We start from the raw sequence: 22,849 nt of genomic DNA on the forward strand, positions 1-22,849 counted from the left end.
TATCACAAGTTCATAATAAAATAAAAAATATGTAATGAAAAATATATGTATTTTTTAATTTTTTACGAATTTCGTGTCGTGTTCGGGTTAGGCGGGTCCAACCCGAAATTGACCTGTGTTTTTCATCTCAATTTCAAGTCGACCTAATTCTGACCCGAACATATTTTTTCTCAACCCTAACCCGTGAAATTTGTGTTATTTTTAAGTCATGTTATCGTGTCATGACCCATATTGCCAGCCATACTCTCTCTCTCTCTCTAAATAGTTTGAAACTATCTTCTTTACTTATTGATGTTGGATTTTCTTCAGCATGAGATCCATGAATGAGGTTGTGAAGTTGTGCAAAGAAAGCACGCACGGTAATATTCTCGTGGCTTAGATGGGCAAAAAACGATGATACGAATGCATTAAACGGATCATAAAAGGCACCCACATTTTTCAATTGATGGACTCAGGTAAGAAGCTGCAACTCCTCAATGATCAAACTAGGGCAACTAATGCGCATCATGACACGATAACACAATTAAAAAATGAGACGAATTTTACGGGTTACGACTGGAGAAAAAAAAACTGAATTGACTTAAAACTTGGCATGAAAAATGGATTAATTTTGTGTTGTATCCACATAGCCCGGTCACCACACAAAGGCGTGAAAAGAGTTTTTTTTTTAAATATATATCTTACATTAATACATATTTTAAATTTTGTTAAGAACTTGTGATCTTATGATTGTTGTTCTTATAATCTTATGCTCTTATTTGCTTAATGTTATATTATCACATTTTAAAGGGTTATGATTTTTAGTTCTTTATAATGTGTCGAAAAAACTCAATAAAAATATATGATTTTTGTATCAATCTCTGATTCATGGAACAATTTCATATCGTGGATATTTTCATGTCGCGGCATGTTAACTCGTAAAGCGGTTGTCTTAACATGTGTTTTACGGTTTTTTAAAAAAATCTATATATTTATATCACGCACTGTCCAATTTTTTAACCTTATTTTTTGTTTTGTGAGTTGGAGGGAGGCGAGGATCGAGGGTCATTCTATTATTTGATTGAAAGGAGGAGAAATATATTTCTAACCCACCAATTTAAATCCTTTCATAAAAAAAAAAAAAAAAAAAAATACATCAATTTTTTTGCTTTAGCGCAAGGATTCAATAATCCCATTAAAGTTAAGTGAAAAGGACTATTTTACATAAAAAAAAATATTAATAAATAGTAAAATAAGGGATATAACAGTGAAACAAATAACTTTTTTTTTTGGGTCATGTATTGAATGATCATGCACTTCATACTAAAAGTTGACTACATGGTTTTATGAGGCCCATGCAAATTACATTTCTTCATAGTATGAGACCTTAAAGGGGCATCTAAAATAACATGCCCACCAACCAAAGCACCTAAAAAACTTGAAGAATGAACAATATATGAATCCAATATTTAAAGCCAGTTGCATGTAAAGAGCATGTTAAAATTATCACCTTATTTTTTTGAAACAATCGCTCATATATATGATATATGATTAACAAGCCAAAATTTACATCCGAGTGAAGAAAAGAGTTTGAACCCAATGTAAAATAGCATATCATCATTGTACAGATGGATTTAACGACCTTTTCCTTTACAGCTATCCTCTTTGCTATTCTCCTTGGTCGTATCATTTATCAAAGTCTAACTAGTAATTCCCCCAACAGAACTCGAAGGCTTCCTCCAGGCCCACGTAGATGGCCCATTGTCGGAAACCTTCTCCAATTGGGCCCACTTCCTCACAGGGACCTGGCCCATTTGTGCGACAAATACGGGCCGTTGGTTTACCTCCGGCTCGGCAGCGTCGACGCCATCACCACCGATGACCCCGACGTCATACGCGAAATACTTCTCCGGCAAGACGAGGTTTTCGCCTCCAGGCCTAGGACTCTCGCCGCCGTGCACTTGGCATACGGTTGCAATGACGTGGCATTGGCTCCACTGGGCCCACAATGGAAGCGAATGAGGAGGATTTGCATGGAGCATTTGTTGACAACAAAGAGGCTTGATTCATTTGCCATGCAGCGGGCCAATGAAGCCCAACACCTTGTGAGGGATGTTTGGGCCCGGGCCCAAAATGGAAAGGCCATAGACATGAGGGAAGTGTTGGGTGGATTCTCAATGAACAATGTTACTAGGATGTTGCTTGGGAAGCAATTCTTTGGGACCGGATCAGCGGGCCCACAAGAAGCTATGGAGTTCATGCACATAACCCACGAGTTGTTTAGGCTATTGGGGTTAATATACTTGGGTGACTATTTGCCCATTTGGAGGTGGGTCGACCCTTATGGATGTGAGAAGAAAATGAGGGAAGTGGAAAAGAGAGTGGATGATTTCCACATAAAGATCATTGAAGAGCATAGGAAGAGGAAAGCTAGCGGAGGGAAGAAAAAAGAAAACGGAGGAGAGGATGATGATGGAGAAGAAATGGACTTTGTAGATGTTTTGTTGTCGCTGCCTGGCGAAGATGGAAAAGCACACATGGATGATGTCGAAATCAAAGCTCTAATTCAGGTGATATAAACAGTTTCCATACGCCAATATCCCATAATATTTCAATGCCCAAAATATTATTTCAGTTATATTACCATTAGGCTCTGTAGAAATTATCACTAGTCTCTCACTTTCTATTAGTTCACAATTTGCAAAAATTTGACATGTTTGATAATACTTGCACGGTAAAGGTGGTACTCTCATTAATTTTTTAACGGTTAAATCTATAATAAAAATAATTTTGTGCGGCGTATTATAAATTTTAAATACAGAACTATATAAATTTAACCGTTAAAAACAATTATACTACCGATAGCAACGTGACTTTCTCCATCGCAGTAAAGATTTCCTAACTTTTAATCCTAAGATCTGGAATTCTCACTCTATTCTTCTTCTCTTTTTTCCTTAAACTTTTTATTTAAGGACATGATAGCTGCTGCAACAGACACATCAGCCGTGACAAATGAGTGGGCAATGGCAGAAGTAATCAAGCACCCGCGCGTCCTTCACAAGATTCAGGAAGAGCTTGATTCCGTCATTGGACGTGATAGGATGGTCTGTGAATCAGACCTGGCCCACCTTAACTACTTGCGTTGTGTCGTACGCGAAACTTTTCGCATGCACCCGGCAGGACCCTTCCTCATCCCACACGAATCCTTGCGCGACACCACGATCAACGGCTACCACATTCCTGCCAAAACGCGCATTTTCATCAACACTCATGGGTTGGGCCGGAACACAAACATATGGACCGACATTGAGGAGTTCAGGCCCGAGAGGCACTGGCAAGCCGATGGAAGTCGAGTGGAGATTAGCCACGGAGCCGACTTCAAAATATTGCCATTCAGCGCTGGAAAGAGGAAGTGCCCCGGGGCGCCGCTGGGGGTAACTCTAGTTTTGATGGCTCTGGCTCGATTGTTCCAATCTTTTGATTGGGCTCCACCGGAGGGAATGAGGCCCGAAGATATTAACACCAATGAGGTCTATGGGATGACCATGCCAAAGGCCCAACCCTTAATGGCTGTCGCTAGACCGCGTTTGCCTGATCATTTGTATTGCTAAAATAAATCTCTATGAAATAATTAAATCCCAAGTAAATTTCTCTTTCATATGCTCGTATATAACTTTATGAGACAGTAACCTTTTTATTTTTCACTCACTGAATAATCATAGAAAAGAATTGAGTAGTTGAAAAGATTTTTTATTAAATTTCTGATGATATTATTTTTAGATCTTATTTAATATATAATTGAAAGAAAAAAAAATGTACCAGTGTTACGGTCACCGTTATTAGGTTCATTATTATTAGCATGGGTGCTTAACATTAGCCACTATTTTTCTATAAAAAAAAAGGTTTTTTTTTACAAACACTCCGTCAACTTTTTAAATTTGACAATTTAATTCATATTTTTTTTATGGCAATTGACTCTTTTATCTTAAAAGTTTTTGTAATTAAGGTCCAATCGAAAATAATTTTTTTCTTTTACAATTTTAATCACGTGACGTGCACGTGAGCATATATTGAAGGCATGGAGGTCATTTTTCACACTTAGAGCAACTGTTTAGGGCAATAATCTTTGAAAACCATGAGTAGTTTACCACAATTGTGTTAGGACACATTAGATGATTCTAATATCAATAAAACTGAACAAATAAAGTGAACAATGACCTTCATTACCTTTAATAGTAATGTGATCAGAATTGTTAAGAAGAAAATGTTGTTTTCTATTGGGGACTTTAATTGTAAAGATTTTTAAATTGAAGGGGTCAATTGTCAGAAAAAGACAAATAATGACTGAATTGCTAAATTCAAAAAATTGAGAAAGTTTTCGTAAAAAAATAAAAAAAAGGAAAAAAAAGGGTTATTGGCACAAATAGTTCATAACTTATTGAGTAAGTGACAGTTTAGTCCTTAACCTTTTTTTTTTTTTTTTTGCAAATCGACCCCAACCTTTTAAAATATGTGTAATCTGATCATTTCCATTAAGATCCGTCTAAAAATTAACGACCTAATGCCCGTGACCACACCCACATGGCCCAATCCATCTTGTTTCTCTCTCTCTCTCTCTAGAGTTCCATGAAGCAGCCATGAAAGCCAAACCACCACCTTCACCACCATCACCCTGGAGCCCGCCATCACCATCGCCACCATTAACTTCAAACTCATTTCCATAATCCAACCTTCTCTCTGTCCCAACCTTTTCCATGACCAAAAAAACTCGCCAATCACGTATTTAAGTCCACACAAACTGCAACACTAACACCAACACCAATGTCTCTCTCTCCTCCACCAAACAACCGATTTCTCAAGACCAAGCCCTCTTCTCTCTCCTCCGCCAGAGAAAGACCGAGGAAGCGTAAGTCACGTTCCATTCTCAAATTCAAGTCCACACAAACCGCAACACCAATACCAATCTCTCTCTCTCCTTCACCAAACAACTGATTTCCCAAGACTAAGTCCTCCTCTCTGTCCTCCGCCAGAGAAAGACCGAGAAGCCTTGATCACGTAGGTAGTCACGTGCCATGAACCGTTAACTTTTAAACGAATCTTGATAAAAATGATTAGTTTGTACATGTTTTAAAATATTAGGGATTAATTTGCTAAAAAATAATTAAAAGCTAAAATGTCACTTACTAAATACGGAACCATTTATGTTAATAACCAAAAAAAAAAAAAAAAAAAAAAGAGAAGAAAATCACCTTGTCCTCGAACCGTAATGAAAATTTGCACTAAAAGCTGACGAGCTCATGGAGGCTTCACAGAAAATAAAGCGTGTATGAATTGAGCTAGGGCGCGGAAAGTTCGTTAGCGTAAAAGAACAGGTAAAAAAAAAATCTTACCATTTTCTGCACACGGAATGTGAAAAATCCTTAGAATAGCTCAATAAATTACATCAAGTAAATCCTTTCCAAAATAAAAATAAATAAATAACCATCTCGAATTATCAGTAAATAGTGAGAATATATAAAAACATGACTGCTGTTAAAAGAAATCTTTTCACAATTTCATAAGGAAAAAACCAGTAATTAGTTGTAAAATTTTCTCGAAATTTCTCTCCGGTTTGTGAAGGACCTTATCAGCGGAGCCATGGAGTCGCCGGGGGATCGGCGGTGCAAGAAAAACGACGGCGCAAAGTGGCGGTGCAGCAAGACGGCGGCGGTTAATAGATCGTACTGCGAGGATCACGTGGCGCAGATGGAGAAGCGCAGAAAGAGAATTCGGAGAGAGAAAGAGGTCACCATGTCGACGAAGAAGACGATGGCAACGGCGAAAGAGAGGAGAATAAGTGCCAGCGATGGAACCGATAACGAACCGAGTGAGTCCGAGTCGGAACGGATCTTGGTGAGTCAGCTGAAGAAAGGAAAGCGACTGGTTCGCGATCGTGATAAAGAAGAAGCTAAATCTCGAAAATCGGTGAAATCCGATGAAGAAGAGGGAAATTCCACGGAAAAGGTAAGTATTTCTTTACAATTCAATCATTTTTGTTGCCGAATTTTGGAGAATATCTGTGTTCGAAATGTTCAGTTATGATTGAGTTTAGGTTAGTTTTTGTGTCAGGATACTAAATGCAATAAGAGGAAGGAGAATGGGAGTTTGATGTGTCATCAATGTCAGAGGAATGACAAGAGTGGGGTTGTTCACTGTGCCAAATGTGGAAGGAAGCGTTATTGTTTTGAGTGTATTGAAAGATGGTAAGTAAAATATGCTTCTTTTCATACCCAGAAGATACTCTGAACTTATAGATGTTAGTTATATAACTTGAGAGCTTATATGCGAATATTGTGTGTGTATATATGCATGTATAATTTTTTTTTTCTTAAATGAAATTAGGTACCCTGGAAAGAGAAGGGAGGAAATTCAGACTTCATGCCCATTTTGTTGTGGAAACTGCAATTGCAAAGCTTGCTTGAGGGAGATTCCGGTTTTCAAGGTGCTCTCTCTCTCTTGTTTCTTTCTTTAAAGGCTATAAGGCGTTTGTACTCGTTTGCATAGGCTTAATCCTTGGATTTCATTATTCTCTTGACAGCCTTATTCTAAGGAAATTGATGCGAGTGCGAAATTACAGAGGCTGAAGTATTTGCTATATAAAGCTCTGCCTGTTCTTAGGCATATCTACAGGGATCAGAGTTCTGAATTAGATATTGAAGCTAAAATAAAAGGTTATTGTGGTATATAGTAAGTAGAAATTCTACTTCCTTATTTGTTAAGCTTGTTAACTTTGTGGGACTTCCTTTGTTTTTTCAGGTTCTGGTGTTGAAGTGACAGAAAATGAGGTAGAGAGAATTAAACTGGACAAAAGTGAGCGTTTGTATTGGTAGGTTCAGGCTCTTTGGAAATTAAATCAGATAAAACAGTTCCAGTCCTAGTGTTGACTTCTATATACATACATACATACATACATACATATATATAAATATGTATTATATATTCCTCTGTTTTTGAGTTCTATTGTCTCAGGAGCTATTTATGTAGACATGATGCATTTATACTATGTGCTTTATAGTGTTTAAATTGGTTATGACCATGGAAGTTATATCTCATGACAGTGACAATTGTAGTACATCGATTGTTGGTTTCTTTAGAAGCTGCACCAATCCCAGTTGTTCTTATGATCTGTGTCTCGCTTGTTGTCAAGAGCTGAGGGAAGATCGCCAACCAGGAGGTAACGAAGCAGAAACATCTCGCCAAAAGTTTGTAGAAAGAGCTCATGCTCAAGCGAGTGACAGTGAGAAGGTTCCTAGTGCACGAAAGAAAAGATCTGGGTGGGAGAAGCAAGTCAACCATGATGCTGATGATGTTTGTAATGAAATGTATGATCACTTTCCTGATTGGAAGGCAAACACTGACGGTAGCATCCCTTGCCCTCCAAAAGGACGTGGAGGTTGTGGAACTGCTTTACTAGAACTAAGACGCATTTATAAAGCTAAGTGGGTGAAGAATTTGTTAGAAACTGCAGAGGAACTTACTAGGAATTTCCAGTTGCAAGACATTAATTTTTTGGAAGGATGTTCTCATTGCCAGCCAAATGCTTCTGGGGAGAAAAAAAATATACAGTCTGAAGTGAGACTGGCAGCTTTCAGAGAAAATGGATATGATAACTTCCTATATTGCCCGAGTGCCATTGACATTGATGAGAATGATAATGAGCATTTTCAGATGCACTGGATGAAGGGAGAGCCTGTGATTGTCAGAAATGTTCTTGACAAAACATCTGGTCTTAGCTGGGAACCTATGGTCATGTGGAGGGCTTTTAGAGAAACAGGTGCAAATGTTAAATTCAAAGAGGAGACGAGAAGTGTAAGGGCCATTGATTGCCTTGATTGGTGTGAGGTCAGCAAGCTAAATTAATTAAGTTATGCTACAGATTATGTACAAGTTTATCATACATTCTGCTCTGAAAATTTAAAAATTCAAATCCTTTTGTTCTCTAGGTTGAGATCAATATTCACCAATTTTTCATGGGCTACTTAGAAGGCCGTATGCATAAAGGAGGGTGGCCAGAGATGTTGAAGTTGAAGGATTGGCCATCATCAACTCTCTTTGAGGAGCGTTTGCCGAGGCATGGTGCAGAATTTTTTGCGGCACTCCCCTATGGAGACTATACTGATCCAAAATCAGGCCTGCTCAATCTTGCTACAAGACTTCCCGACGACTCATTGAAACCTGATTTGGGACCCAAAACATATATTGCATATGGCTTCCCTAAAGAGCTTGGTAGAGGTGACTCAGTCACAAAGCTTCATTGTGACATGTCTGATGCGGTAATAATTCCATGTTAATATATTTTCCCCATATAAATCTTGCTTAACCTTTGGTGTCTATGGTCCTTGTATTTAATATACTTGGTTAGCCTTTTGTTTTTCCTTGCACATATCTACATCTTAAAGAATTGCTTTTCCGGCATTGCTTGCTTGATATTCACGATGAAACTCTTTTTTTTTTTTTTTTAACTTTCTGCGAAGAAAAAAAAATGTTAAAAGTGCATAAATATTCTCCTTTCATCACTCATTAAGCTAGTCAGGAGATGTTGTTTATATATATACATATATCAATGCTCATCCTTGGACTGGGATCCTCAGTTCAATGTTTTCATGTCCCAAACTGTGTCCAACCACTTATATTATGCCACTTCATTAAAAAAAAATTTGACAGCCTTACAAGACACTTTTCCGTTTAACAACCATTATCTTGTTTGATTTCTCTCTCCCCTTTCTAGTTTTTTGTAAACCGTTTCCTATTTTCCAGGCTACTCCTACTCTTTCTTCTTCTTCTCTGTTCTCTTTCCTTTTCATTCCCAAAACCTTACCCATAACATTCGTCTTTCTTCTGTTCTCTTGAAGGGTCACATCAATCTATAAACAATTTTTATAATCAAATACCCAAATCCAGTTGACCAGTTGAGTCCGTAGCTATAATACATGATTTAAGGTCTTGTGGCTGTTGTGGGCCTGAGAAGCCGACGAGAAAGACGGCGTTGTCGAGGCAGCAGAGACAGTGGATAAGGAAGAGGATTGGTCTGTGTAAACAACGGGAAGAGTGTCGTCGTCTTCTTCCGAAGGAAGATTAGGATTGCAGTCAGAATTAGAAATATTAGGAGGAGAAAGAGGAACAAGAGAATCGGGATTCAAATCGCAGTGACTTGATGTGTATTTGTTTTCACACACACACACACACATATATATATGTAATATAACAGTCTAATTTTTATCCTTGATAATACAAAAAAAAATTTTGAGAAATGAGGGGAGGCCACTACTTTATTTAGTTTGCGAATTTCTCTTTCATAGTCTGCAATTTCCCTTGGTTTGCTCGAGAAAGAGGATAAATTGGAGAGAGGAGAGATAAATCATAACACTTTTAAAGGAAAAGGTGAAGAGAAGAAAGAGAAATCGGAGAAAGATAACGTGGGTTAAACAGAGAAATCTATTAAAAGGCTGTTAAAATTTTTAATGAAGTGCCATAATACGAGTGGTTGGACACAGTTTGGGACAGGGAAAATTGGACAAAGGATCCAAGTCCCTCATTCTTAGTCGAGGGTTCTCTGCCTGCTCTATTAATGATCTACTTTTGAATTTGGTTTAGCTCTATTTGTCCTTTCTCTGTATGGTTACTGAGCAATTTTGCATATTTTGTTATTTGGTTTTGGTTTAGGTGAACGTTATGACACACACAACTAAGGTGGAGATTGCTCCCTGGCAGAGAAAGAGAATTGAAGAAAAGCAGAAAAAACATGCAGTTGACGACCTGCGTGAACTCTATGGTGGACATAGGAATGGACTTGAAGCACAACAAGGACGTGCTCAATCTTCTAGTGATACGTTGATGGGAGTGCTCAATGTGCAAGATACTTTAGAGGTTTCTGGGGTGCTCAATGTGCAAGATACTTTAGAGGTTTCTTGCTCAGAACATGGAATTCATGATCTAGGCTCAAGAGACTCAACCCTTAACTTGAGAAAGAATTCTCTTGAAACCAGCGAAGATGTTGTCTATGGTGGTGCTGTTTGGGACATCTTTCGCAGGCAGGATGTTCCTAAATTAATTGAATACTTGGAAAAACACAAAAAGGAATTTCGCCATATTGACACCCTCCCAATTAACTCGGTGAGTGTCAATGCTGGTATTTATTAACCGCATTATGAAATATGAGGAAGTTTGGTTGCTAATACTGCATCTTGTAGGTGGTTCATCCTATACAAGATCAGACTCTTTTCTTGAATGAGATACATAAGAAACAGCTGAAGGAGGAGTTTAGTAAGAACCTCTTCTACCTTTCTAGCCTCAGAGAATTGCAATACTATGCCGTGATGTCATCAATGCATAACCTTTTTATGCAGATGTGGAACCCTGGACGTTTGAGCAATACCTCGGTGAGGCTGTTTTTATTCCTGCAGGATGTCCTCATCAAGTCAGGAATAGACAAGTAAACATCCAATGAAATAACTTTGATTTTTGCCAGTTTGGCATATGTCTAGATACAGTCAAATAACTCGTGGTCCCTTTTCTCCAGACTTTTTCCAAGTGAAATTCCTGAATGATGATTTAATAGTTAATACTACCACTATGCTGTCATAAATTTAGTTTCATATCTTGTGTTATAATTTTTCAATTTCCAGTCTTGCATAAAGGTAGCACTCGACTTTGTATCTCCTGACAATGTTGAAGAGTGCATTCGACTAACAGACGAAAACCGTTTGCTACCAAAGGACCATAGAGCAAAGGAAGACAAATTAGAGGTACACAATGAATTTGATGTCTCGGTATATCAGAAAATTTTCTCTGCATGTTAATTGTTAATAACTTTTGGTTGTCCTATTCTAATGGGCTGCCAAAATTCACTACCTTGCTAAGGTTTCGTAATTATCAGAATATAAGGAAGTTCTGTTTATATCCCTGCTTATACAGGTGAGAAAGATTACACTTTATGCTGTTAGTTGGGCTGCGAAAGAAGTCAAAAAACTAAGGACGGAGCTCAAGTAAGTTCCCCTCCCCCCAGTATGATTTTTGCTTGCAGCTATAATGAATTTCTAGATGTCATAACCGTCACATGGAACGTCCTATGGTTGTGACTTGTGGTTTCCACCTTTTAATTGCCATCTAACTGAAGTTTCTTTACTAAGAGAGAGATAGTCGCTGCCAATAGACAATGTTAAAGGGTGCGTTTGGTTGCAGTGAGAGAACAATAATAAGAATAAATAAGAATAAGAACGGTAATGAACAGTAATTGTAATAAGAATAACAACAGAATGGAATAGAATGAAAAAAAATAATAATAATAATTCATTTATTTAGTTGTGATTTTAAGAATATTATGGAATGAAATGTAATTATTTTCATTTGGACGAAACTACCCTTTCTTAAATATATACATATATACAACAATTCTTTTAGCAAAATAAAAATAAATACAAAAAATATTTATCAAAAATTTGCAAGACAAGTCTTTGCCGATTTCCCCTTTGCTTTACCATCTCTGATACAAAATCACTAGTTTCTGTCAATCTCCAACAAAGCTCGAATGCTTTATCTTTCCTTCAATTTCTCGTCTGGGTGGCTCTTTGTTGGCATGCCGTGCACCCACTTGGCTCTCCAAGGATGAAAAGCTTCAGGTCTTGCTTTGTCCATTAACCAAATAACTGGGGCTGTGTTCTCAACGATGCGCTAGGTGGAGGAATGTTGATCTTGACTGTGAAGGGCGGTGGATCTGTGCGAGGCCAGTTTGGGCAAGGAGTTGCGGAGGGTGGATGTGCTCGATGAGCAAGCGGAAGGCAAAGGAGGAGAGGATCTGGCGATGGAGAAGAAAGACTTGAGCTCGCCGGAGCAGGATTTAGCAAATGAGCGACAACGGCGAGGAGAGCGACGAATCTGGCAGAGGAGGCCGAGTTGTTGGACGCATTTGTTGAGGAGAACAAAACTCGAGCTCGCCCGAGTGGGTCGTCGGCGACAATGGCTTCCGATGGGTTTGGACAGATGATTAGATGTGGCGGTGGAGATAGGCTGAAGTTGATGAGGATGATGTTCCAGAAAAAAAGAAAAAGAAAAAAGAAAGGAAAGGGCAGCCATTGGAAAAAAAGAAAAAAGAAATAGATAGGAACTGTCATTCCTCTCAGGGATGGGAGGAATGATGATTCATTCATTCCTCATTTAAAATGGCTGAACGATCATTCATCTTTCTAAGGTCTCGCGTAACATTTAATTTTTTTTGCTACAGTTAAAAATTTTCACATAAAATTATATCTCAACTCGAATTAAAAACTCAAATCAACTCTCACATAAAATTACATCTCAATTCGAATTAAAAATTCACGAACTGAACGAGACATAAATGTAACCAAACATCATATTCAGAGTCATTTTCATTCTTTTTCTTTCCTTTCTCTCCAACTAAACTAGACGCACCCTAAGTTCCTACGTTTTTTTTTTTTTTTTCATTGAAAACCGAGATTGCCTAGTAATTAGTATCTCAGAATGCAGTAGAAATCATTTTGTACCCAATTTACCTAGTGACACATACATATTGCATATCTTTGGGAAAACAATTTTGAAAGTTTTTTTTGGTCTACGGCCTGCTTTGCAGAAATCAATTCTGTTTCATAATTTTTTTTCCCACGGCCTGTTTCTTTCGTGCCTTTCCTTTTGCCTTCATCATTCACCTCCAATATGTACGAGATGTCAGAAATCAGTTCCAACTCTATGGTTGAGCCTGCTATTGAAATTCAACAGAACCAAGCCACGAGAAAGCTCCAAATTGTTCAACCATCATACCGTTTGAATCATAGGAACTATTCTTAGTAATTGCAGTTTGTGAAGACGTTCTTGAAAGGGAAAGGAAAAGGAAAACTGAGCCACCTGATGGGGACTGCACCGAACCAAGAAGATCCAAAATTTGCTGTATGGAACGAAAAGACTCAATGATTATGTCCTGTCTTGGGAATTCCATGCTGACTGAAACCAATGGTGCTTACTTGTTCCTTGCCACTAGAAAGGAGAGCTGGGAGGCAGTCCAACAAACCTATTCTAAAGTTCAAGACAACCTTTATTTTATGAGATTAAAACAAAAATCTCAGCCACTAAATAAGGTAATCTATCTGTTAGTGGTTATTACAATATAGTGAAAGTATTATGGCTTGAGTTGGATTAATATCAAGATTTCAAGATGAGATACAGTGAGGATAATTTGACGTTATAGAAATAGAGGGCAAGAGAGAAGACTTGAATTTCTTGTAGGACTAGAATTAGAATTATGATCAAGTTTGGGTGCAATTCCTTCGAAAGAAGTCTGGCCCCCTCTTAGCAAGGTTTTCTCACTTACTTGAGCACGGGAAAGCCGGAGGACCATGATGCTTGACACTCCAACCTCAGATGGCTCGGCTCTAAACTCCACAGAGCACAAGGATGGAGGATTCAAGGCCAATGATGAGAGGCATATTGGTATATTCCAGAAAATGGAAAGAATGATGCAAACAAGTCCACCAAGATGGACTATGGTGCACCTATTGCAAGAAATCTTGCAACATGAAGGAGGATTGCATAGAAAATCCATAGGAATCTACAGGCAGCTGCTCGAATCTTGATGGTTCAAAAGACAAAACACAGCTCAGAGCATTTGATAAACTTGGAAGAATCGGGATCTTTTGGCTCAATGTTATCCCACTTTGTTGGGGGAGCAACTCCATTTTTCACGTTGAATTGGAGAAAATATGCTGAACTTTTTACTTTTCGTGGGGTATTTGATCTATTAACTTGGGTCTATGTCCGACTCATTTAGCTATTGCAATTGTTTTCTTGGTAGCGGGTCACATGTATAGGATCAATTAGGTCATTGGTCGTGGCATAAAAGATATTTTGGAGGCTCATAAATACCCATTTACCGGCTAGGGCATAAAGCTTAGGTTCTCATGAGAAAACGTGTCCCAAATTCAGTGGATTCAACATGGAAGAACTGGGTGAGTGAAGACCTTTCTCGTATCTTGAAGCAGCCAACCTCATCATGTTACCTAGTCCAAGCTGGTAAGTGCCATGATTCTCATGATCTTAGTGCCTCTGATTCATCAATTTGTAGTCCACGGGTATTGGGAAATAGTGTGTGTTTATTGATGCATCCCAAAAACTTAAACTAAGAGGTAAGCCAACAATAGCTTTATATTTTACAGAAATAGTAGAAAATATGCCAATATGAAAAGCTTAAGAAAGTATATAGGTCAATTTTTAGTTATAGAAATTAATAAGCCATAACTTGTCAAGTTATGGTTCATAACCAGATAAGTTATGGACAAACTTGTCAAGTTATAGTTCATAGCTAGACAAGTTATGGACAAAAATCGTGAATAACTTGTCAAGTTATGGTTCATAACCAGACAAGTTATGGACGAAAACAGTAATTTGGCCTATTTATTAACTTATGTAAACTATTGGCCTATTAATTTTAATTCATCTCAAGTCTTGGCCTATTTCCCTCTTTCTCTCTATATTTTAACACTCCCTTTCACATGTAGACTAGACAACGGACAAATTGTGTGGCTAAATATGGGAAAGCCCAACACGTGAATATCAAATAATAAGCTCGAAACATATTAAAGACGCAACATGTGATGACAATTTAAAACCAAACCTATAGATATTACATCTGAAACATATTAAAGACCCAAACATATTATTTGGGAATAGCTCTGCTACCATGTTGTATAGTCTATTATTAGCCTGCCTCCTAATAGCTTAAGCTTTTTAGACAGATTGGTAAATAAACATGGTCTCAGAGCAGGAGGTTTTGAGTTCAAAGGAAAGAAGCAAAGAATTTAAGAGAAAAACAAGAGTTCTAGAGGAGGAATTAGAAACTCAATATCTACTAATCAAATTAAAAATAAAATTTAAAGTTTCTTATAACATAATCCTAAATAAATCTAAAAAATAAACATAACTTTAAATTCAAAATTAAATATTAAAATGGACTAAATTCTAATCCTAATTTGGTTCCCCATAAAAATATAGGCTTAAGATTGGACTGGAAAGGGATTACGCTGAATGTTATCCCGTGTTTATTAATTGGGCTCCTTACAAAAATACTACAAGCCCATGGCTTTGATTAACTTGTATCAAGAAAAAAAAAATAGTTGCAAAGAATGTCATGGGCAACGTCAACAAACTATATTTAGAATACCAAATATATCCTTAAGACCCCAGTAGGAATCCGCCGTCATACTGGTAACCGGTTGGTATGCCAACCAATATCCACCATGATACTGGTTGTTATCCGTCGTGATACCGATATCTTGCCATGATACCAGTCGGTATTTGTCATCACTGCAGTGCCAAAATCACAGTAAAGCACAAACAATACATGAATAATTAGAAAACCGTTATAAAACTAAGAGATATGATACTAATAGAAAGATATAAAAGTAAAAACTAAGAAAAAAAAAAATAGAAAGAGCGAAAGATTTTTTATTTGGATTCTAATAACATAAGTACGTCAAAAAAAAATGAAAATATATGTTTTTATAACTAATCTGAACTTATTGTGCATCTTACTAGTCACATTGCATGTTCGTATTTATTACACATGTTGTTGTGAATTTCGACAAAGGCAAGCAACTATCTTTTTTTACTTTTCACGACATTTCTCGTGAGATCTTCATCATTCATGACGCCTTATTAAAAATCTTGCTTTAGAAAATCCCGTGGGATAAAAACCATAGTGAAGGAAAAAGAGTGCATCATTCTTTTCATAGATGTTCTATGTGGCATTGTTTAAAACCTTACGATGAAAATCCTGTAGGATAAAAGCATAGTAAGAGAAAAAGAGTACAACTATGTAAACTCCACCCAAACCCCCTCCCCAGGCCTCAAAAAAAAAAAAAAAAAAAGAGCTTTCAAGAGAAGTTCTGTTGTGAAAAGGTGAAGGTGGTTGTCCACTTTTGTTAGAATTCATAGCACTATGTGATTCGTAATAAATACGAACATGGGATGTGAATAATAAATTACACAATAACTTCATATCCGTTATAAATATGAATGGTTTCATTTTTTTTTTTAATTTACTTCTGATATCATAATTTAGATAAAAAATCTTTCGTTCTGTTTATCTTTTTTTTTTCTATTTTTTCAACTTCTATATTTTTGTGTGAGTATTATATCTCTAAGTTTTATGACAAAAACAAATCCAAATGATCCACAAAATGAGAAAAAAAATTCACAAAACATTACAGAAATTTTGCACAGTTCAAATAAAACTTTGTGCGAATTTGGCCATAGTGCTACGGGACAGCAAGTTGTGTTGTTGAACAGGGGCACGAGTGGCGACGCCGGAGTAGATCTCTGTCTGGAGATCGATGAAGGTTGGTCAGAGAAGATTGACCTCTGTTCTCTGCTAGAGGTGAAGGGATCGCACAGAGATCTTAGACTCCTTCGCTCTTAGGTGAGAACCAGTGGCTTGGATCTCCGTGTGCTGCGACGTTCAGCAACTAGATCTTCGTGTGCCCTCACTCATTCTGCAACTCCCGTAGAGTTGGTCGGAAGGAGAGACCACTGGTTCTCCGTGCGTCGCAACGTTCAGCGACTAGATCTTCGTGCACCTTCATTCATTCCGCAACTCCCAGAGAGAGAGAGGGAGAGAAAAAAAATAGCCTTAGTTATTTTAGGGTATTTTAGTCCTCCCTGTCTCAATTTTTTTAACCCCATGGCAGAAAATGGATGAGTTTTACACCTCTGGCATAATTCAATCCACACCTAAGTGTGGTACGCCCACTAATTATCTCTTTTTAGTTTGTTAGGTTAGACACTAAAAACACAATCCAATATTTGGCGCATGCTTAGAACGGACTAAGTTAAATGTAGTAGTTAAAAATTTGATTATTTGAGATATTTTAAAATTATAGATTTGAGAAAATTAATCCTAGATAAACTTAACACTAGAAATAATAATGAAAAATATCAACAACTCAATCATTCGATTTATGTAATTCATTTTTATCAACAAAGTACAAACATTAAAATTACTTAGGAAGCTGCCAGCAAATGCATAGTACTTACAAGGTAATACTCAAAACTTCTACAACAACACAAAAACATAGTACTGAAAACCATCTTAGCAAAAATATTGTCGGGAAGAGTGATGTTAAAGAACAACAAAGACTTCTAACTTTGCTCTGTGTAACCCACCTAAAAACAAAATGTCTTCACAATCCTTAAATAATCTCACCATATCAACATTGCATAGGTCATCATTATGTACAATATAAAAAACAACAAATCAAACTCATATACTCTGTGGCGGGCAAACCCCTCACTTGGCACTCCCAAGGTACTAAGTTCTTTAAGGCTAGTTTGGAAGGTAAACTCAAACCATAATCTTTGATTCTGACGTTTGAAATTTAAATTTTATATAAGAAAAAACACTATAACAGAATCAATGATTTGAGTTTGAGTATATGAAATAAACGGGCCTTAGTCTAAACCAACGGAGCGAATAATAGAAAGTGTTTCAAGCTGATTGACGCCATTTTTGTTGCTGAAGAGCTACCGCAAACCTCTCAGCAGTCTTGCCAAAACAACGCCTTCTGAAGTTATAGACAATGAGGCCTCTAGAATCTTCTCCTCTTAGATCGCTCTCAGAATTCTCCGTAATTTTTTATCTCCCCCTAAGGTTCTTTTTTCTGTCTATGATTTTCGATGTCATTTGTTTCTTTTTTTTATTCTATTTTTTTCTAAATTTGATTTCTTTTTTCCTATTTTTGTGTTTGTTCGGTGGGAAATTAAAATGGTGTTCAAAATTTGAACTTGGGAAAATTTCAGAATTGGAGCAGAGCCCCTAGTCAAGCTTGGCGGGCTGGTCTAGACAAAGAAGGGACAATTGGACAACGTTTAGAGCTTCATGACAATACTATATCCGTAGTCACTTCTTGTCAGCAATAATCGGGAACCGGCTTGGCTTGTTCTTGCCGGTCGTTTTGGGATGACAACACCAGCAATTGACTCCATCTCTCCAGTGATTTGGAATTACAATGTGAAGGCTTTTTGGTGGGTTTGGCTTTTGGGTGGGTGAAAATTCTTTAATCCTTTCGAACGGATCGTTCATTTCACCGATTCGAGTTTTCAGTTTTAAATTTCTACAGTAAAAAGCTCTCAAAAAATGTCACATCTAACTTGTTCTGCTACAGTGAAAAGCTCTCAGAAAATGTCACATCTCAGCTCGAATTGAAAACTCGAATCCGCAAAGTGAACGAGACCGCTTCCACATGATTTGGGTTCATAGGGGAACTCTGTGAGAGAGGAAATTTAGAATTCAAACTCTTTTGTGAGATAAAACAACACTGTAGCAGAATCATAATTTGAGTTTGAATATACTTTTTAAACAAGCCTTAATAGTCTCATCTAGTTTTGGGGACAAATAATCCTACAATACATGGGACTATTTCTGGTCAAAGGATAGCTTATTTGATCAAGATGTGTGCCCAAACGTAGGATTACGGTGAATAATCCCAATCCCAGTGCGGCCAAACAAGGACCAAGTCTACACCAGAGAAGGGATAGTGTGGAAAAAAATGTTCAGATCTAAGCTTCAAGGCCTGTGTAGATGTTGGATATATCAAAAACAGTCGATCAACATCTTGATATTGCATGCTACTAGGAGTAAATTTGATGGATCTGGAGAAGATACCACTTGTAGGACAATTTAAGTGGTGAGACCTGTGACATATGGAACTAGTGAGTTAGACAATATCCACGCAAATGTCAATGTCAATGCTACGTTTGTCAAGAAAAGTGTATAAATAATATATTTGATGTGCTATTCTGTTTTGTGCCCCAACTTTTTGGCATAATTCTTCAGCTTTGAAACTTTTAAAGGTGGACTTCTAATATTAAAATAATTTAAAAATAATGTTGTAATGATCAAAAGAAAAGTTTAATCCATCAACCAATAATAATTAAATGCTAAATTTGACATATGCGATGCTTTGTGTTAAATTTACAACCAAGTATAACATTTAACAAATTTAACATCAAAAATAGCATTGGAGAATAAATTTCCACTTGAATTTAGCATTGGCACATCAATGCAATTTAGCATTGAATTGAAGATGTTTTTATTATAGTTGACAATCATTCTAGAAAGTCTAAGAGTGAAGTGGCATGACCAATGAGACTGAAGCGACAGTCGATAGCAAATCTGCCATCAACATTATTTATATTTTTTTAGAGTTTTTCTGGTAGGGCCTTCTTATTAGTAAGGGTCAGTTTCTAACCATTTGATCTGATAAAAATCGTGTCAGATTGAAAAGGTATGCAGATAGTTTTTGATACAGATATATGACCGCTGAAAATAATGAACTACCAATAGTTGATTTTTTTTAGTTCTACTAGAGAAGCTACGAGAATAAACATCAGCTATGATAATCAATACAAAGTAAGGAGGGAAATCCTCAAAAAAGATGAAAAAGAAAGTTACAAATGTCTCGTTCATTTTACCGATTCGAGTTTTCAGTTTTAGGTTTCTACAGTAAAAAAGCTCTCAGAATATGTCACATCTAACTTTTTCTGCTGCAGAAAAAAAACTCTCAGAAAATGTCACATCTCAGCTCGAATTGAAAACTCGAATCCGCGAAGTGAATGAGGTAAAAATGTAGAGTCGACAACCTTAACATTATCCATTTTTCAATCCAATATGATCGAATAAATCATGTTGAAGGAGACAATCATTTCATAGAAAAGAAGCTGGACAATGGATCGGTATGCCCACCTTTAAGTAGGGTTGGCAATCCGGTTAGTGACACGATGACACGACTCGAAATCCGCACGAAATTAACGGGTTTGGGTTTATCATAAATATGTCCGGGTCAAAATCAGGTCGAACCCGTGAAACACGATTAAATAACGTGTCATTTTCAGGTTGACCCGTCAACTCACAATTGACCCATCATGACCCGTTTATTAAACATGTCATATTTGGGTAACACAAATACACAACCCATTTATTACTCATTTTATAAACATATTTAAAAATAGGTTCAGAAATAAGTTAACATGACCCATTTATCACATATTTTATAAACATGTTCAAAAATAGGTTCAGAAATAAATTAACACGATCCATTTATCACTCATTTTATAAATTGACAGGTAATCAACGTGTTGACACGACACGTTTATGACCTGTTTAATAAACGGGTTATTCGTGTCGTGCCGTGTCAACCCGTCAATATACAGGTCGTGTTTAGGTTTTATATTTCGACACGATTAATAAACAAGTCGTGTTTATGTCAGGTCTATTCGTGTCAACTGAGGGGGTCAACACGACACGAACACGATTCACCAACATGAATTGCCACCCCAGCCTTTAAGTTTCAACTGATGGATAGCTTGCAGACATCTTTGATTAAGGGATTGAATAATCCCTCATTTCTAGCAATTACAAGGAAGTTGGGTATATGCCGCGCAATTTAAGGGGAAGTGTTGAAAACAGAGTTTTCCTAAAATCTCATGATATCAACTTTGTACAGTAGTAGATATTTGACTTTCAATAGGAGTAAATGTAATCGGCCGGAGATTAGGCTAAATCCATCAAGAGTTTCTATGAAAAATCAAAATTTTTGTTACTAAAAAATTTTTCGTCGTCTGTATCCGATTTACCTAGTGCATCAGATTTTTTTTTTGAACTTTCTACAATAGGACATCCCTAATAGTACCTCATGTCTCTAAATATTGATCTGTTGACATAAAAAAGACAGTATAAATTCATGTCCCTAAGTTATCCTTATTTGTAACAGAAGTTCACATATCCCCATCTCTCACATTGAAATTTATTGTCCTGTCATTGGGCGAAAAAATTGTTATGATCTTAGTAACTTGTCTCCAAATTTAATTTCAGATCTGCATCGGGTGATCGTTCAAGTGTGGAGGATACCAAAAAATAATTCATGTAATCCAGACAACTCAGGAGGAGAAATAAGGACCGAGAGATGCTGCTACTGGATACAGAGGGATAATTGCTCACTTGCATGAAGCTAATTTTTGACAAGGAACTCCTACTGACTACTATCTTATGCTGGGTATAACTGAATAAGTAGCTGGCTTTCTTTGAAGTTATTATATGTAGATCCTAAATGTCAAACTTCATTTTTTGTTTTATGCCCTTTATGTGATGTAAATATCCTTGTATTTGGTTAGCAGGACCTGGTAAAAGGGATCTTTTTAAAGATGATACTAATAGAGAGCTTTATTTGAAAAATAACTTTTCAAAAACTTTAATTTATTAGAAATCTTTACGGTAGAGCAAGCTGTTTTGCTCAGATCTATATAGGTCCGTATTAAAAATTTACGTGCTATACAAAATTGCTCCTGCAGCAGATCTGACCGTTAAAAAATTAATCTAACAGTAAAAATACGGTCACCACCATAGAGCAAAAAAACTTGCTCCACCCTAAAGACACCCTACAAAATTATTTCAGAACAACCAAGGTGATCATTTTTTACCCTACATAATCAAGTAGGTTGCTCAATATAAGTTATTTTGGATGGTTTTTATGGTTGAGTAAGTTATTTTGTTTTATCGGTGGGCGCGAGTGTTTTTACTATTGAATTAATTTTTCAACGGTCAGATCTACAGCATGAGCAGTTTTGTATGGCATGTTATAAATTTTTAATATAGACCTAAACATATCTGACTGTTAAAAAAATAATCCAACAATTGAAAACACTTGTCCCACTAATAAAGTAAAATAGCTCTCTCCATCATAAATATTCCTTACTTTTTAAGGTGTCATTTTGACAAACTTTCCCAGAAAATTTATCAAAAGCTCATGTAGCTCTAAGAAACGATGGCAAACGAAATTTAAACCAAAAAAAAAAAAGAAAAAGAAAAGCCTAAGTAGTTGATTTTGTAGAAGGAAGGGAACATTATTAGCTAGCATATTATGCAATCACCATTTTCTGCCATGTAGTGGAGAATGGAGAGAGATGCACCGAATTTTCAATTTTCTTAACGGGAAGATTTTTGTGCTTTGGATTTTTTTTAACCCTTTAACTAAAAAGAGGCCGAATTTTAAAAAATGATGCAAAATTAAAGAATTTTGTTAATAGCATCTCTAATACAATGTTATAATTGATATGCTAATAGTAAATTTGTAAAAAAATCTTCAATACATTGTCATTTGTCCTGCCAGATTCGTCCTATGTTATGATTTGTGACAAATTCTGTTGAGATTTGTTCTCGATCCTTGTAATCTCCTTTTGTAATTCTTTCCTAATTTAGGGACACCACAGTTGTATGATGAGTGTGAACAAAATAGTTAGCCTTGATTCTAGGACGTGATTCTAGGATAGCTGATTGTATTTTCTACCTATATAACCATGTACAGACTAATCACAAAGTATGAATGAAAAATACAATTTCTATATTTTTCAAGTTGGTATCAGAGCCTCTAGATTCTCTTGTTCATTCATCGTAAAAAAAAAAAAACCAGAAATCAGATTCCTTCTCAAAACCAAAATCAAAAACCTAGAAATCAGATATCTTTCTCAAACCCAAAATCAAACTCAACCACAACCCCCGCCGTTGGAAGCCGTCGCTCGCCACCGTCTGAAGACATCGCGTCCAGACCCACTGCCTTCGCCGATCAGACTCGTCGCCCAAACTCGCTGCCTCCACCGATCTTCTCGCCAGACGTCGTCATCACCCGCCACGGCTCTTTGCTTTCCGAGTTGTTTCCGTGTTTCTCAGTCAAAGCCATATGCTTCGTGATTAATCTCAGGAAAACGACAGAGTTTGTCTTTTATTGCTTATAAAGTTTGCTTTCCAGAGTTTGTTCTCACGTTTGTAGTATTATTA

The 22,849-nt window shown here is 36.8% G+C and overlaps 2 protein-coding genes across 7 annotated transcripts; both read left to right on the top strand.

Moving 5' to 3' along the window:
* The first annotated feature begins 1,607 nt into the window (after positions 1-1,607).
* Positions 1,608-3,616, top strand: LOC21406259 (cytochrome P450 703A2). Its single transcript, XM_010102427.2, has 2 exons — positions 1,608-2,549; positions 2,952-3,616. The coding sequence occupies exons 1-2, from the start codon at positions 1,608-1,610 to the stop codon at positions 3,588-3,590; spliced, it is 1,581 nt and encodes a 526-aa protein (XP_010100729.1). The 3' UTR covers positions 3,591-3,616.
* Positions 3,617-5,310: 1,694 nt separating this feature from the next.
* Positions 5,311-21,250, top strand: LOC21406261 (lysine-specific demethylase JMJ25). Of its 6 annotated transcripts, none has more exons than XM_024168350.1 (14): positions 5,311-5,351; positions 5,599-5,982; positions 6,076-6,221; positions 6,361-6,460; positions 6,557-6,689; positions 6,775-6,844; positions 7,077-7,860; positions 7,962-8,291; positions 9,682-10,131; positions 10,209-10,281; positions 10,365-10,450; positions 10,644-10,763; positions 10,933-11,003; positions 20,891-21,250. In XM_024168350.1, exons 2-14 carry the CDS (start codon positions 5,617-5,619, stop codon positions 20,934-20,936), a joined length of 2,775 nt encoding a protein of 924 aa, XP_024024118.1. In that variant the 5' UTR covers positions 5,311-5,351; positions 5,599-5,616; the 3' UTR covers positions 20,937-21,250. The 6 variants fall into 6 exon arrangements, 4 of the variants coding, with proteins under 4 accessions (XP_024024118.1, XP_024024122.1, XP_024024120.1 ...); XR_002902552.1 differs by lacking the exons at positions 5,311-5,351; positions 20,891-21,250 and adding exons at positions 17,818-18,059; positions 18,183-18,826 and having other exon boundaries at positions 5,505-5,982; XR_002902553.1 differs by lacking the exons at positions 5,311-5,351; positions 20,891-21,250 and adding exons at positions 17,818-18,042; positions 18,487-18,826 and having other exon boundaries at positions 5,505-5,982.
* The last annotated feature ends 1,599 nt before the right edge of the window (positions 21,251-22,849 follow it).

Source organism: Morus notabilis, unplaced genomic scaffold (genome assembly GCF_000414095.1).
Source record: "Morus notabilis unplaced genomic scaffold, ASM41409v2 Scaffold404, whole genome shotgun sequence".
NCBI lineage: Eukaryota > Viridiplantae > Streptophyta > Magnoliopsida > Rosales > Moraceae > Morus > Morus notabilis.